General features: G+C 34.0%; 1 protein-coding gene across 6 annotated transcripts in view; it reads left to right on the top strand.

The window, feature by feature from the left end:
• The window catches only part of LOC143231990 (uncharacterized), a 40,911-nt gene extending 23,193 nt beyond the window's left edge, over positions 1–17,718 (top strand). For 3 of the 6 annotated variants that reach the window (XM_076466948.1, XM_076466946.1, XM_076466947.1), the window contains 3 exons: positions 12,598–12,732; positions 16,115–16,697; positions 17,440–17,718. In XM_076466948.1, the coding sequence (XP_076323063.1) occupies positions 12,661–12,732; positions 16,115–16,697; positions 17,440–17,477 (693 nt within the window). In that variant the 5' untranslated portion in view covers positions 12,598–12,660 and the 3' untranslated portion in view covers positions 17,478–17,718. The remainder of the gene's footprint in view (positions 1–12,597; positions 12,733–16,114; positions 16,698–17,439) is intronic. The other 3 variants (XM_076466951.1, XM_076466950.1, XM_076466949.1) reach the window with 2 other exon arrangements.
• Positions 17,719–17,981: the final 263 nt, after the last annotated feature.

Genomic DNA, 17,981 nt, shown 5'->3' with positions numbered 1-17,981 from the left:
AATCCAACATTGTTTATTTCCATCGCTAGATAACTGCCTTTATAAATGGTTAGAGAAGAGTTACAATAGATGTGCGAAATTTGACAGTCCACCTTCTAAAGGCATGGTCACAATAACAGTAAGTACTACTGTACAGCAACTAAGACATTTTCCGTCGAAACTGGTTATCACTTTTGTTACTGGTTATAAACTTCCAGTGGCCAGAGGAACCCAACTTTTCATCACAGTTTCTACTACTACCAAATGTAGTTTAAGTATCAACCTTTTCTGTTTATAAGTTCCACTGACGTTATCTATTAGTATTACCAAGTATCAGATGAACTGTAGGTCTGTAATGAAATCATAAAATGTGGACCAAAAGATACTCAAGAACCAGGAACAGATTCAGTGTATATAAATGGCACTCTGAAAATTCTGTCAAGTTAGAAGTTGTATTGTGTGTAAAATTACAAACACAATCGTAAGTTTCACTACCAGTTAATACATTGGTTGAAGCAATATCATTAATATACAGTTTTCCACTCCAGACTAAATTACATTTCACTTGAACCATTATGTCTCTGACAGTAAGCCATACTTCAGACATGACTATGAATTATGGCAGAGAGGCGGTGTTTTGATAATAGATAGAGTGTAGCGAGAAGAAGTAACAAAAGCTTGTGTTACCTTAACTACATCAACAAACCAAGATTGCTGATCCAGGGTTGTGCACACAATCTCAGTTCAGATTAACAGAGAAAGTTCGAGGGCTACTGACGGTTTGTATCACTGAATAAGTCGGAAGAGACATGGATAGGAAGAACAAACCTTATCCAGCATTACGTCGATTCGTGAAACACGTGTCTGCAATGTATGCCATCCAGATATGGCCAGAGATTAATAGAACAGATGCAGAAGGACAGAATACTCCAGCTTTTAAATAGTGTTACCATTAGTGTTCTTTGTTGTCTTCAGGCAGTTGAAGCCAGTAACACGTGTCAGCCTCCTTTCAATGTTGTGCACACAAGACCCTACTGATGTGTTGGAAGGAACATGAGTTTTAAATCATTAGATATTTCGTCTGGTTACTGGAACGTTGAGTAAAGCAGTGTAAAAGCTGCTTTCAGGACTCGAAAAGGATTTTGTTAATTTTATGTTATGTTATCCAGCCTTTATAATGTAACTGTAACGTTTGATCAATTGATACAAAATGCATTACGTGGATTAGAGTGATAAGATTGTCTGATCTACATCGACGATATTTTGATGCTTGGTCCTACATTTGAGGCTAAAGTTAAACATTTAAGTAAGGTGTTTCAATGTTTACAACAAGTAAGTTTGAAGCTAGAGAAAATATAATCACACAGGTATGTGTATTTTTCGGACGTGTTTATAAGTAGGAATGGAGTATCTCTAAAAAAAATTAAAATTTTAACAGTAACAGACTGACCAAAACCAAAGGATACGAAATAAGTCTGTAAATCTATAGAGATGTTTTATTGACTGAATTCCTGCAGAGACGTATAGCAATGATGCAAATACCATAGTTTAAAACTAATTGTTTTGTTTGTTTTGGAATTTCGCACAAAGCTATTCGAGGGCTATCTGTGCTAGCCGTCCCTAATTTAGCAGTGTAAGACTAGAGGGAAGGCAGCTAGTCATCACCACCCACCGCCAACTCTTGGGCTACTCTTTTACCAACGAAAAGTGGGATTGATCGTAACATTATAACGCCCCCACGGCTGGGAGGGCGAGCATGTTTGGCGCGATTCGGGCGCGAACCCGCGACCCTCAGATTACGAAGCGCACGCCTTAACGCGCTAGGCCATGCCAGGCCCTATTAAAAAAAAAAAACAACTAATAGTGCTAAGAAAGACTACATCAACGAGTAAATACAGAGAGTAGAACTTCCAAAATCCAATCATGGTAACTGTTTGTTACATGATGGTGGTAATCAGTTATTTCTCAAAGTAAGTAAGATGCGGTTCTTTCCTTTTTAGTACACTAACACCTAGAAATTTAAGTAAATTTCCCAAAAGAAAATAGCAACTCTCCTATGATGTGAGACAAATGGTGTAGAATTCTTATTCTAATTATCTTATTTCTTTATAAAAAAATACGAGTTAAGGAAGTCTAGAGTACTGGTTACAGTAGTCCTTGAGGTCGAAAATGAGGTAAACAGCTTTACCAGTTAGTAACAGACCAGGCAACAGCGTCAATGACACTGCATATTATATACAGTTTATCGCTCGAGCCTGTTGCTGCAATGATCAAATTGCAGAGACAGATCTAACGTTATACTTTTATTTCTAATTTATTTTGTCACTCACGTTGCGTATCGTTCTCAGGATATTTGTAAAGTGAACAGAACTTGACCACTGTATGTGGGTGTTCATAATTTTGAAGGCTGTACAGAAGACCATCACAACTGCTACACTAGAACGTACCTGCTTGTAACTTATGAAACTGGTACAATTGGCAATGTTTTGAAGATGTAGGAAACTTTGTTGTTGCAGAGATTTTCTTGCGCAGTTAACAATTATAAAGAACTGTAAGAACAACCAGTAGACTTTCTGTCAGGGTTGAAGATATTTCAAAGAACAGACTTTAGAAGCATCAAATTCAAAGGTTACTTGTTAGTAAGATAGCAAAATGATGGAACTGCCATTAGTACGGCAGATATGAATCTAATTATGACTGGATACTACTGCAAAGCTCGCAGGTCATAAAATAGACCAAAGAAGAATTTTCATTGGTGCTAATATAAAATGCCTAACGGCCGAAAAGAAACACGTCTACTTACAGACTATGTATGTACATAGAATTGTCCAGATACGTGGGTGTCCACAGCCAGAGCGACGAGTTTGGTTTGATTTGTTTGAAATTAAGCACAAAGCTACGTAATGGACTATCTATGCTCAGCCTGCTATTGGTACCGAAATCAGGTTTATAGCTTTGTAAGTTCATAGACATACCGTTGTGCCACGATAGACAGAACGAGGAGAGTATTTAACTTTGGGAAATAGAAAACCAACATGACCAATATATCCATATAAAAAGCCACAAGAAAGACTTTCTCTGACCAAACAGTTCAGATTCCTATGGACCCGGCATGGCCAGGTGGTTAGGGGGCTCCCCTCGTAATCTGAGAGTCACTGGTTCGAATCCCCATCACACCAAACATGTTCACCCTTTTAACCGTGGGTGCGTTATAATGTGTCAGTCCATCCCACTATTCGTTGGTAAAAGAGCAGCTCAAGAGTCGGCGGTGGGTGATGATGACTAGCTGCCTTCCCTCTACTCTTACACTGTTAATTAGAGATAGCTAACGCAGATAACCCTCGTGTAGCTTTGCGTTAGTTTTGGGCCTCTTGTACTCTAACTCAGCTACAGACTTCAAAGGAACTATTAGAGACTATACATTAATAAAGATCTATATACTTAGTTTTAGTTTATTCATTAACTTAAAAGACAAGTTTACCATAAGTGCTATTTAAAAGTGACAAGAATCTCAAATACCTACGTTAGAGGGATTTTGGTGAATTTTGCCTTGTTATTCGTGACTTCAAATGCCCTTCCTTCTTTCTTAATCTGAAGATGACCTGAGAAGGTCGAAACGTTGTTCTCTCCTTATCAGTAAAAGTGTTAATACCCATACCAGCCGTTCTGAGATACATATTTATTTCGAATGGGTTTCTTGTCATTAAGAAATGCCCTCTCTGTTTTGAGCTTTTTCTTATACAAAAGTAGAAGAATGGACTGGGTGTGACCTATTGGATTGGATGCCCGGTCTGCGAATCAGAGAGTTTATAGTTCATATTCCATTGCTTTAAAACACGAAATTTGCTCTTTAAAGATGTGGCATGTTTTAAGAAAATCATTTAAAGCCCACTATTTAGTGAAACAAGAAAGATGACAGTGGGCTCTGTTGATTGGCTGTCTTCCCGCTAGTCTATCAGTTCAAAATTAGGCCCCCCCCTAGTACAGCGGTAAATCTACGGGTTTACAACGCTAAAATTAGGGGTTCGATTTCCCTGGGTGGGCTCAGCAGATAGACCGATGTGGCTTTGCTATAAGAAAAATACACAAACGCACACTCACAATTATAAACAGTCAAGTGCAGATAGCATTTGTATGGCTATGCGCAAAAAAATTGGAAAAAAAACCGAACAACAATAGAGGGTATATAGAAATTGCTTCGTAAAAACTCTCCAGAACTGAGTTTATTGTTCATAAAATCGATAGATAATTTACAAAATCAGAACAGGTAATCATCGAAGCTATGGACAGGAAATCAATAAAATCATTAAAGACAACTGAGTTGTTTTATGAAAGTGACTTTTGTTTTAGAATCCCACTTCCGGTTCAAGTATTTTATGCCATAAAGTAACTTCTATAAATATGTATTTTTCTGTGTTAAATATATATGTTATTTTTCTGTGTTTTTAGCAAAAACAACAACATAAATAGGGTTAGGTGCTTTCAAGGTTTTTTTTTTGTTATTCGTTTTTAAGATGTATATATATATATATATATACATATCCAATTTTTGATTTATCCTGCTTTATCGAAGCTACTACAAAGTTTTACCAAATAAATTACAGATAACTTTTATAATCGAGCAATTTAATGAGGTTTTTTTTTACTTGCTGTGGTTGTCCATATTACTTTTATCGGTTTCACAGCCTAATACTATGATGATATAAGTGATGCTGAATTACTTGATAAAAATCATGAACTACGTCTTACGTAAACTCTAGGTAAGAGTGAAAAAGCTTACTAAGCATCCTCTTCTTGGTATTTCATATTAACATTATTATTTTTATAACTTAATGTTAGGATGAAACAAGTTCCGTTTAATTAATAAACGTGATCGTTCTTTTCTAGTAAAATATCAAATGAGTGAATATTGCATGTGTAAACTTAAAGAAATTAATTTCGTTTCTTGTTGTTGTTTTAGGCTTATGGAAACCATGAAGTGAATTTGTTAATAAACATAGTTTATAGTTTAAAATAAGGTTCTGATTTGAACGGCACAAAGTTCTTGTGCACGTGCAGGCCGAAATTGCTCTTGTTCCAAATATCTTGTTTTTGGGTTGTTGTTGTTTTTTTTTACATTCTAAATGACCAGAATGGTGCCTTAGCTGTGCCAGCTGTTCATTATACGCGAAATTATAACATCTGAAGATGATACTTGTGAAATGTGAAACAAGTACATCTTCTGGCAGTTCCTGGGGACATTCTCAAGTTGAATAGCTTGTTAATTAAATGAGCTTTTATAATATTAATCGCACTATGTAACATGAAAAAAATAGCATTTACAATAAAATATTGAAATGGATATCAGAATAACTAAGAGTCGTGTTAAAGCTGATAATTTTACATTTTCATATTTTACATTTTATAGGGAAATTAATAGTTATTCTGAAAATATAAACAGTGATACATGGAAACATTGCATTTAGCGTATTGTTGTTACCTTCCTAAATTTTTGTTGAAGTTACGTGACTAAAACAAAGGAAGTTCTTATAGCTATGTTCTTCAGAATCCTCGTGTCTAGTGACTAAAATCATGTTCTGAGCAAAGTCACGAGAATGAACGCCATGGTGAATATCAAAACGTTGACGACATGTAATTTAGAAGCAGTTTATCAAAGATTTAAATTAATTTCGTTTCTTAAACAAAACCGTTATTCATTTGTTTACACTTTATCGCTTAAAACTGGTTTACTTCGTCTTGCAACTTTTGTCATTGTTTTCTGGTATGATAGCAGTTAGGTGTTTCAGTTGATTAGAACGTAAACAGTATGGAATATGGTTAGATATTATGTGTTTTGAAGTTCCTTTCATGTTAATTTGGTTAAAGGAAACGTCGTTTGGTTTGGTTTGTTTTGAATTTCGCTCTAAGCTACACGAGGGCTTTCTGCGCTAGCCGTCCCTAATTTAGCGGTATTAGACTAGAGGGAAGGCAGCTAGTCATCACCACCCACCGCCAACTCTTGGGCTACTCTTTTACCGACAAATAGTGGGATTGAGTGTAACATTATAACGCCCCTACGGCTGAAAGGGGAGCATTTTTGGTGAGACGGGGATTCGAATCCGCGATCCTCGGATTACGAGTCGAGTGCCTTAACCACCTGGCTATGCCGGACCCAGGAAACGTCGTAAGTAGAATAAAAGTCCATTTGAGTTGATTTTTTCTGAAGTTCTTATGAAGCTACATAAGGCTATCTGTACTATCCGTTCCTAACTTTCAACTAATACACTAGAGGACGTGTTTATTTCTTAAATTTCTTACATATATACACAAGGTCTATCTGCGTTATTCTTCCACAATTTTGAAGTGACAGACTAGAGTGCAGATAGCTAGCCAACACCATCTACCACCAACTCATCTGTTACTCTCGTCCACCAGAATATTGGATTTGACCGTCACTCTTATAACTCACCTCCGGTTCTAAAGTGTGAAGCACTATTCTTTTTCTCAGTGATATCGAGATTCGGACCAAGAAATCGTAGATTCATAGTATGAGTACGCTAACAACTAGTCCTCATCTGGAGCAGAATAAAGGAAAGGCAATTAATCAGCTATACCCACCGTAACCTTTTGTTCTAGCCTAGTAGAAAAGTTGTATGACGTATCCTTGGTTCCATATAGTAGAACTTCATAACAACAGATCGTTAACCTCGGACCGTTGAATTCACAGTTGGCAACTTTTTGGACACGCCCAGTGTATTGAGTAACACGTTTGTTTCACCTCACTAGTAAACATTTTAATTTCAAACATTATTTGTTAATTAAATTAAGCAACCATGTAAACAATACATTCTTGATACTTAAACAGCATGTAGAGTTGATGATATCAGCTGTACTTAATGAGGTAACTAAAGTACTTGTCTGAAAATATTTAAAAATGTTTTTAACATTTAAAAGCTCCCTCTATGATAAATAAAAAAATACATATGTTCATATACTATGCGTAGTGTGATTTACAGAGACTGTGCTGTTTTAGATTCATGCCACACTTCAACAGTAGTGTCAGATCAACTATTCATGATATTCTACTGAATAGAATTCAATTTAATATACCTGATACCTTCTCAGGAAGCTGTGTAAATGAGAAAACTTTTCTTTCATTCACAGGAAGAATTCCCTATAGAATATGATCACAATGAATGCGATTTCCATCAACTCCAGAGAAAGTTTATGAAAATCGTATATTGAATAGATTTTATCAAATTTAACTTCGCTCACAGAAACTGCCGTGTTTTCACGATAAGGTATAGTTTTTATTTCATGAAAAATTCTTCATAAAATTAACAAATAAGCTATTATGCTATCCAAATACACCTAGAATTAACACTGCCGAGTTAAGAAGGAATGAGCCGATGGCTATAAAGGTAAGTTAATTGTTTTTCTGTGCTTAACATTTCACGTAGAAAAGCAAAAATTATACACATATCTAAAGGTAAGATTCCGATGTTTTTGCATAATAGAAAGTTGTGATTAGGGTGAAATACCAAATTACTTAAACTGCACGCTATTATAAAATGTGTAGTTCGTCTACGTGGAAACTCCATCTCAATAACAGCTTTACAAGTGATGAAATACCTTCAAAGCTTGAATAAAATCACAAAATGTGAACCGAAATACTGCAAACAATTTCAATCTCCGACAAAAACTAATTCGTTTGTTGTTGTTTTTCTTGTAATCAGAGTAAGATATTTTCCACTTCATAAGATATTTCCTGATCATCAAATTGTGCTATTAGATGTTACAGGTCACTCAGTACAATTTAAATAAAAGATAATAAGAACAAATAGATATGTACACTTTCAAAAGGTAGAGCGAAAATAAGAAAAGCCTAAATTAAAAATTACATACATGATAAGATAGTGCGAGAGCCTATTAGTATTCAGTTTAATGCATGTAGTTTTAAACTGAAATATTACACAAATCTGTCTTCTTTTATCAGTACTTACTTTGTTCGAACAGAACAAGATACTTCACTCTCACGTGACATCGCTACCAGAAATTTAGTTAATACCAAGCTGTATTTTCGATGAGCACTCTTTAAATTAGGTTTACGTTTGAGAGTAAATAATAAGTACAATTTCAAACATAGATGTCCAACTACTTAAATATTAATAATACGTATCAGTAGCGTTTCATACTAGATATTAGTACATGGAAAACTGAATATAAGAATCACTCATTCAGTTTTAGTGGCTTAATGAGATGTAGTTTACAAAGATTATTCCCATTTTAGATTTATGATTCTCAGATCATAATTCCCCATTTTGATCAGACAGTACCAACAGATACCAGTACTTAACCAGTTGTAATTACAACCTGAAATACGTATCTGTAAACAATTTTGTCTTTTTATTTTTTAAACAGAAAAAGCAGCAGCAATTTTGAAAAATTAGGGTAAAACTGCAAGAAGGTATATATTTAATACTAAAATTAAACAATAGAGGGCTGAAACTAAATATGTAGTATTACTAGTTATTACCCTGAAACCAAATAATGTTATTGAATGCAAGTACCAAAAGTTTACAAGTAAATGATAGATCCTGAAACCAACTTGTTTGTTTCTGATATTCGCTCAAAGTAGTTACACAAGAGTTATCCTTAATTTTGAACTGATAGACTAAAGAAAAGATGGTTAATCAATAACACCTGTTCTTAAGACTTATGTTACTCTTATCTACTACTAGTGGGATTTGTTCATCATTCTTTTAATGCGCTCACGGCCCAAAAGACTTATCTGTTTGTTTTTGAATTTCGCGCAAAGCTACTCGAGGGCTATATGCGCTAGCCGTCCCTAATTTAGCAGTGTAAGAGTAGAGGGAAGGCAGCTAGTCATCACCACCCACCATCAACTCTTGGGCTACTCTTTTACCAACGAATAGTGGGATTGACCGTAACATTATAACGCTACCACGGCTGAAAGGGCGAGCATGTTTGGTGCGACCGGGATTCGAACTCGCGACCTTCAGATTACGAGTCGAACGCCTTAACCCACCTGGCCATGCCGGGCCTGTCGAAACGACAGCTGGAATCAAAACATTGATCCTCAGATTTACAATTCGGCACGTTAAATAGTGGGGCACACCCTGCTCAAAAAACATTTGTAACAGTAATTGTTACCAGCGTTTAAAAGTAAATAGTCGAGACTAAAACTTAATACTATTAATGAAGTAACTACGGAGGACTGAAAGAAATTGTACTTTTAAATATTGCTATCAAAGTTTAAAAGTAAATTTTAATTTTAATTGAGCTATTACCTCATATAGGCGAATGGAAAAGTTGGAATTTTCTATTTAGGGTATTATTTATTATTATTATTTAGAGTTATTTCTTGTCACGATGTTCTAGCAGCGTCATTAGACACAATTGAAAAGAGTTTTAAAAAAATATCTCAAAGTTAGTGAAAAAAATTGATTATGAGATATATTTTTATCAAGCCTGTCAGATGAAAAATCCTACCCCTCCGAAAAAATACACACAAAACAAAGACAACAACACATTTATCTCGAGCTGAGCACACGTGGTATTATCCGATACTGATTTACCTATTCAGACAAAAATAGTTACTGCTAATAACAACATGAAAAGCTGAAAGTGTTGTGTGGGATTAAAATTCTAGTAGTTTAAAACCACGTAATCAAATGCTACGTAAAGAAAGTTAAAAAACAACAACTAATATTTATTGAGAACAAAACGATGAAATCTTATGAATGCATAAAAGCCAAAACAGAGCAGTTTAGAAAGAACTGTTTACTCTAGTAATTCTGATGCAACATTCGAATATGACTAAGAGAATGGTATGGTTACACACAAAACAAAACAGCGTTATCTCTGCAAGAGTACACGTCACCTGTTATTCTGTCAGCAGAAATAGATAAAATATAATCTCCAATTGTCACAGAATACGCTAAAAATATATGTGTTATATCAGTCGACATGAATTTACAGCGATTTGGTTTAGTTTGTTTTCAGTTTCGTGGAAAGCTACAGAAGGCTATCTGCGCTAGCTGTCCCTAATTTAGTAGAGTAAGACTAGAGGGAAGGCAGCTAGTCATCATCACCCACCGCCAACTCTTGGGCTATTATTTTACAAACGAATAGTGGGATTAACTGTCACATTTTAACGCCCCCACGGCTGAAAGGGCGGGCATGTTTGGTGCCTCGGGAATTTGAACCAGCGACTTTACGGATTACGAGTCGAGTGCCTTAACTCCCTGCATAGGCCTATTTTACAGCGAAATCTTTAACAATGAAAAGCTAGAACAACTACAAGTTATGCAAGGAATTTTCTCTTTAAGATCAGTACCTTGTTGCTACGTAGATAAAGCTTGGTTACAGGGCTGAAAGCTCGCAAATAAGTTTATATTAACGTAGAGAAAAGCCCGTGTATAATTCTACAAATTAATTTACCTACTTTATGAGTCATAAACAGCAACAACTTCTAGTTATTGACAATACAGAATTGAATTCCTTCTTCGTGACGAGAAACACACTTTAAATAAAATGTATCTCAGAACTGCTAGTAAGGGTATTAACACTCTTATTGATAAGCAGAAAACAACGTTTCAACCTTCCTAGGTCATCTTCATGTTTTCAGCTTATCAATAAAAGTGTTAATATCCTTACTAACAGTTCTGAGAACTGATTTCCACTGTTAAATCTATATCCACAGCCATGTATGGCATGTGTGTGTGAAGTTTAAAAAATTTTAGGTGAATAATAAATGTTCATCTGTATAGATGAGTGTGGTATCGTATCGGCTGACTCCAACAAATAGAGAAGAGTATGGTATCATATCGGCTGAAACCTAAAACTAGAAATGAATATTATATCATATCGGCTGACATCTACAACTAGAGATGAGTCTTATATCATATCGGCTGGCACCTACAAGTAGAGAAATATAGGGTATCATATCGGTTGGCACCTACAAGTACAGAAATATAGGGTATCATACCGGCTGACACCCTTTTGCTTTTTTTAAATTTTATTTTAATTAAGTTTTCAGTATTAGTATTCTATTTATAACAAACACACACACACACTTTTATATTGCACTGTTTCCTTTTGTAAGGAGACGAAACACATTCCATAAAAAATTTCCAAAATGACGCTGATTATATATTTATTGACATCTAATTTCAACGAGTAACATTAAAACTTTTTTAAGCTTGGATATTATTTTCACTAAAAACTAGAAACAAAATACAACTCATTTCAACATGACAATAAAAGATGAAACAGTGGAAGTATCGTATTTATGTGTTTTAGTTAAATCACTGAGTTTAATTTTACGAAGAATTATATATAACGCAGAAACGTATTTCTTTCTTATACATTTTGCTTCTACTTTACGTTAAAATAGATGGACATTTATGAAATTAAAAATAAGAAAAACTGTAGTTTTCCAGCTAATATACACGTTGAGTTTTCATGTATTGGATTGAAATGCTATTTACAAATATCATTAGAGTTGAAAATTAATACTGTACTTCGAACTGTAAAACATAAAAATTCTATAACCACAAATACAGCTTACGTTTTTCTCTTAGTTCTTATTATATACAATACTTTATATTATGTTACATCAGTTGATATAATCTCACTGAAACTTTTTAAAAACGATATGGTATTTGATTGTGAGTTTACTATGTATTGAATATGTTTATTAGAATGTAATTATTTGTCAGACATTAGAATTGAGATGATCACCTTTGTGCGTGAGAAAGCTTTTAGTTGGAAAATGGTTGATTTGTTTGATTCTAATTGACAGTAGTTCTGCAGGGGGCATTATGTCTGCATAATACTTAGTTCTTTCGGTGTGTTTAATCCAAAAACGAGATTTAAGTTCCTCATGGAATAAAATTATTTTATAATTATGATTATATTTAATGTATTATCAAACTTTGAACATAAAAGTAAAATAAACATATATGTTCTGACTGATAACAACTGCACTGAAAATTAACCCGTGTGGTTTCTCTACGTTATCATGTGTAAACTTTAGACTATCCTTGTGTCCCTTATGTGATTATATCTACACTGAAAACAAACCTCTTCAGGTGGCTTCTCTACAAAGTTATTGTTTCTGGTTTCATATTCTGTTAGCATTGATAATTTCTTCTAGAGACTAAAGTGTATCCTTTAGTTGTTAGTGCCGCTATTGGTAAATTCTGATAGCGGATGTCTCTGAGCAGCCAATCAAAGGAATATTCTCTGAGAAGGTCCTTCCTACTATATGGAAATGTCAACTGTCGATTTTGTTTTTAAACTAAAAGAGACCCGGAAGCTAGCCATGATAGCAGTGATCATCGATCACTTTTACAGTCTAATATATGCAGTGTTCTATCAGCGCGGATGTAAAGTGCTAGACAGTCTAATAATTTACCATATCGAAGGAATATATTTATTCAATAATTATTTTGCATTTCATTCTATCTAACACTAATCTGATCAATATTTCAAAACCTATGAAAAATAATGTGTTTTGTTGTAACCCTATTTTAACTTTTAAACGATACATAAGAAAGTCTGTGGAAACCATTAACCGTGATAACTGAGTTTACTATTGTTGTTGCTTTGTAGGAAACACAATGATTATGGCTCATTCAAAGAGGAATCTCGACCCTGATATTTACGTTATTAGTTATGCTTCTAACAACATATGGGGCGACCTCTACTAGTAGTTTCTCTGGTGACGTCAAGATAGAATCTTTAGAGGTGGGTGCACAGTAATTAATAATCCATTGTATCTTTGCTGCCTCTCGAGACTTGAATTAAAATTACAAGAAATAAAAGACGTATTTTTATTTCTACTGACCTGAGCAATAGCAATTCTGACACCTTGTCTCTGTGAATAAAATATTGTTTCTTTATGAACTATGATAATTATTAAACCAAGTGTTATCTTAATATATATAAAGAGAGAAATTAATGAACATATTACTTGTTCGCTCTTGTCAAATCACGCAAAGAGACCAATCTCTTTTTCAGCCATATCTTTAATAGACGAACTACATCACTACAAGCACTACTGGAAATACAGGTCTGTTGCATGCACGTCAACACCTTGGAACACTTACAGAACCTGAAACAGAGACAGACTACTTATTATATATTAGATGTGTAAGTTAATACACAAAGGATAAACACGTACAAGGAACACACTTAATGATAAAATATTTATTTATTCTTACTCTAGGACAATTATTTGTTCTTAATAAACGTATATCTAATGTATTTGCTAGTAATGCATTATAGGAACTTTAAATAATATAAGTAACTCATAAACTGTGTTAACTGGAACTATAAGAAATGAGTCTTACATAAAATTATATGTCACTTTATTCGAATTACGTTTAACACCTTCACTATACTAAGCTGGAGATATTTGCCTATATAGGTGCTTATCCTTTGGTATTACTTTATACGATGGTAAAATGATCATTCCATTTTTATAAAAGTTACTCAAGGTAACTTACTTAATGGTATACGATGTATTTTACCTACTACTGAGCATAATAACCGAGTAACAAGGGACATTGGTTAAATACCTCTTCTGAAAGATAACTGTTTTTTTACTAATGTTTAGCCAGGCATTTAGTTGATAAAACTATTATTATATATTTATAAGTATGTGTATGTTTATACAAGAGAAAAGGAACACCGATACACCATGACTTATGTATTTATTTAACCTTTATATCAACCATTGTCTCTCAAAGATAAACAGTGTTTACCTACCGACCTTTTTATGGCTTGTTTTCGGAATTGGATTACACACTCTATTTAAAAATATATATTTATATATTTCTAATGAAGTTCTAAGTCTCATATTTAGGATCACTGACCTCAGAAATCTAGATATAGACATAAGATTTGCATCTTTATATAAACTAGATTAGGAGATATTGCATTTGGTACCAATTTCTATTTTCAGTAGCCATCTTGGCCCGGCATAGCCAAGCGTGTTAAGGCGTTCGACTCGTAATCCGAGGGTCGCGGGTTCGAATCCCGGTCGCACCAAACATGCTCGCTCTTTCAGCCGTGGGGGGCGTTATAATGTAACGGTTAATCCCACTATTCGTTGGTAAACGAGTAGCCCAAGAATTGGCGGTTGGTGGCAGAGTGTCTTACTCTTGTCTTACTCTGCTAAATTAGGGACGGCTAGAGCAGATAGCCCTCGAGTAGCTTTGCGCGAAATTAAAAAAAACACAACAAAAAACAGTAGCCATCTTAGATGTTTACCCCCTCTAGATTAATAAAAATCATAAAAAATTAAATAAATACCGTTTGTGGATTTAAATAAACAAATATATTATTCACTAATAAAGTATGATGACTTTTCATAGGTTTCTGACAGTCAGTAAGAAGAAATGTTGTATTCTAACTTTTAGCGACCTCCGATATTTATCACTTTTTTCGACGTGTAGACTTAATTCTGTTGAACGTCTTACGGTTTTATTGTATTCAGCATTCTTACAAACACACGTATGAAGATTTTCATGCTTCCAGTGAGGAGTGCACATCTTTTTCGGCCACAACAACTAATTAATGCCATTTTTTTAATGTGCTGAGGCTGTTCTATTGTTGTACGTTCCGTAGTGCATTTCTGAGGACCGCAGAAATCGGACTCCTAATTTTCGTCCATAAATACCTTATAAGATTTACGGTAAAATCCCTCTATTCGATAGTTGTCTGTTTGCTCAATGTTAGGAACGATAGGGAAGACATTCTTAGTGAAATTTTATGCAAATCTGTGAAAAAAAAAACATTTTGTTAATTTATAATAAATAAATATATGTAATATCTATATTTGTACTGGTTATTCCATTTATACTGACGTTAATTTGATGTCATCAAAGTGTCTATATAGGTTTATCAAGGGTTTTCATAGTGCACAGTTAATCACAAATTGTGCACCGATAAAAATATTTGTACTGTTGAAAATTCATTTACATAAGTAGGTTCAAATGTGAAAATATTATTAGGTGAAATGGACGTGACGTCACGTGTTAAAAATGAAGTTAAAATATAATTGTTTAGCTTTAAAAAATCCATAGGAAATCTCTGAGGCAGATTAGGGACAATATGAAAGAATATAGATAAATTAAGTTTTCTCTGGACTGAGGTTAAGATAAGAATTTATAACTTAAAGACGAACGTCAAGAGCTTATATCATGTTTAAGATCAAAGATTTTCTCGGTGAAAAGTATTTTATTTTTAAAATAAGTCAAATATTAAGATTGCTTAGTGTGATTGCATGTAACCCTGCGGTGGTAAGTTCCATCAAGAATCATTCAAATGTTAAGACTCCTTAGCCTGATTTCATGTAACCCAACCCTGATGGTTCCATCAAGAATCATTCAAATATTAAGATTGCAAGGTCTGATTGCATGTAACCCTGCTGTGGTAAGTTCCATCAAGAATCATTCAAATGTTAAAATTGCTTAGTCTGATTGCATGTAACCCAACCCTAATGGTTCCATCAAGAATCATTCAAATGTTAAGATTGCTTAGCCTTATTTTATGTAACCCTGCTATGAAGGGTTCCATCAAAAATCATTCATTACCACTTGAATTTTATTAGTTTGTTATGAAACACAAAGCTACACAATAGACTATCCATGCAGTACTCAACGTTAGTATCAAAACCCAATTTTTAGGAATATAAATCTTCAGACTTGCCATTGAGTTACCAATTTGTAGTTGGGTTGGATTTGAAGGTGATACTTATACTTTCATTAACAACTACAGTGTTATCTGCAATAATAATTTTTCTTATTGGTATTCTTGATCTTGTTTGTAATTAAGCACAAAGCCACAAGGGGCTACATTTGCTCTACTCACCACGGATATCAAAACCTGGTTCTAACATTGTAAATCCGCAGGCATAACATTGTACCAGAAACTATTATTAACAGCATATTGTTTTATTACAGTTCTTTTTACGTTTTTTCTTAATTTGGCATTTTAGAAATGTATTTAGCATTTGATGGAGTTATGATAGTCAAGGTAATAATTCCTCATAGCTTAAACTGTTTAAAGTGATTTATATTTATTATGATAATTTTCGAACTATATGGTGTGAAAAATATTTTAGGGTCAAGAAGCTCGCATCCTTAACCAGAAGGAGGTTAAAAAACGAGCCATCCCGTTCCTTCCAATGAGAGGACGAAGGGAAGACGAAGAAAAACAAATGAGTTTAGAAGGAAACAAAAGAGCTTCGGGATTTTTTGGTATGCGAGGTAAAAAGGAAGAAACAAGTGAAAAAAACAGAGCCATATTTTCCTTTGGATATCATGGAAAGATGGATTACGCTGATGACAAAAGGGGAAGCACTTTCTTTGGAATGAGAGGTAAAAAAACCAACATGAAAGACAAAGGAGGAATGTTGTTATCTGGGAATACAGACGACGAAGTACATCAGACACCATATTCCAGAAAATTTCAAACTAATAATTATCTTCATTACCCTACTGATGAAGGCAAACAAGAGGATATAGAAACTTACATAAGTAGACTGAAAGAGGATTACGTCAGAAATGGAGCAGTCAGTAGCGACTTTTATTTACCTGAAACGTTTGATGTTGAGAACAAACGAAGTGGTAGGTTCTTTGGAATGAGAGGAAAAAGGAATGCCAAAACAGTTCAGAAAATGACCAAAGAGGTACGAAAAGATCCAGGTTGGTGTTGGTTAAAATAGCATGTTAGTTGTTTGAAATTTATAATGGCTCTAGTAATTCAAAGTAATTCAAAAACTTGGAATATATTTACTTTTCTTTTTCATTTTCAGTCCGTTAATTAAACTGTATATATGGTATATTTTGCTTCTTTGTGTCTTCTAAGGTTAAACAAAAATACAAACAGTATCCAGAATTATTTATTTTTTACTTTTGTGACATTTTTCTTACATTACATGAACATGCGCTAAAAGTAGTTTAAAAGTAATTACCAACACCAGTTTTTCCTTTTCCAGGAAATCTAAGCAGATAAAGTGTCGCTTAATCTTTTGTTTCTACAGCTTTTTCTGTTGCTTTTTTGCATATATATACAATAGAATATTAGCTTACGCGTTACACCAATTTTCATTTGCATATATACAATAAAATATCAGCCCTACACGTTGCACCAAATATGTTTAATAGTTTGATAATACATATTTAAAACAGCTAAATCACATTTTGTGCTGTTGTGTTTTATGATTTAAGGGTGCACTCATATTTCACTGTCAAAAGGTTTCAAAGGTATTTATTGACATGTTGATGAATTTTAGTGATGCAATTATAAATACTTATAATGCTTATATGTGTTTTAAAGAGATACCGAGAGAAGTAACTTTTGCTTGTCTAGATATTTCGTAGAATATAAAAGTATATAAGTACACAACAGTAGATTTTTTTATAATGTTTATGTATATTTTTACAGGATTAACGAGAGAAGAGTTTTTTGCTTCTCGAGGATAAGATTTCGATGAAGAAAAACTCTACGTTTAATAAAATTGAGCACAGAATATTATGTTCTAACACACCTCAAAATTTTTAACATATGCAATTCCTGTATAATAAAACCTTTCCTTGAGTGTTTGAACGTGTAAAATATTGTTACATCCATCATGTTTTGTCACCCTTTGTCGTCCCTCTTTATTGTTATGTTCTTTCTCGTTCTTTGATCTAAGAAACATGGAGTTAAATAAAATCGTTTTTCCTGCTTCTTATGTTTCTAAGTAGTATACCTTACTGGCGATCAGAACTTATAATCTATTCGCAATAAACACAAAGAGAGCTTCAAATCCTTCATCATTATTTATATAATAATACATTTAACCTAACTGATACTTTTGTTTATTTCGAATGTCGCGCAAAGCTACACGAGGACTATCTGCGCTATCCGTCCCTAATTCAGCAGTGAAAGACTAGAGGAAAGACAGATAATCATCACCACCACCTACCACCAACTCTTATATATTT

Source organism: Tachypleus tridentatus, chromosome 11, assembly GCF_004210375.1.
Source record: "Tachypleus tridentatus isolate NWPU-2018 chromosome 11, ASM421037v1, whole genome shotgun sequence".
NCBI classification, from domain to species: Eukaryota; Metazoa; Arthropoda; class Merostomata; order Xiphosura; family Limulidae; genus Tachypleus; species Tachypleus tridentatus.
Note: the sequence above shows the minus strand (reverse complement) of the source record. Positions and strands in the feature narration are given on the sequence as shown.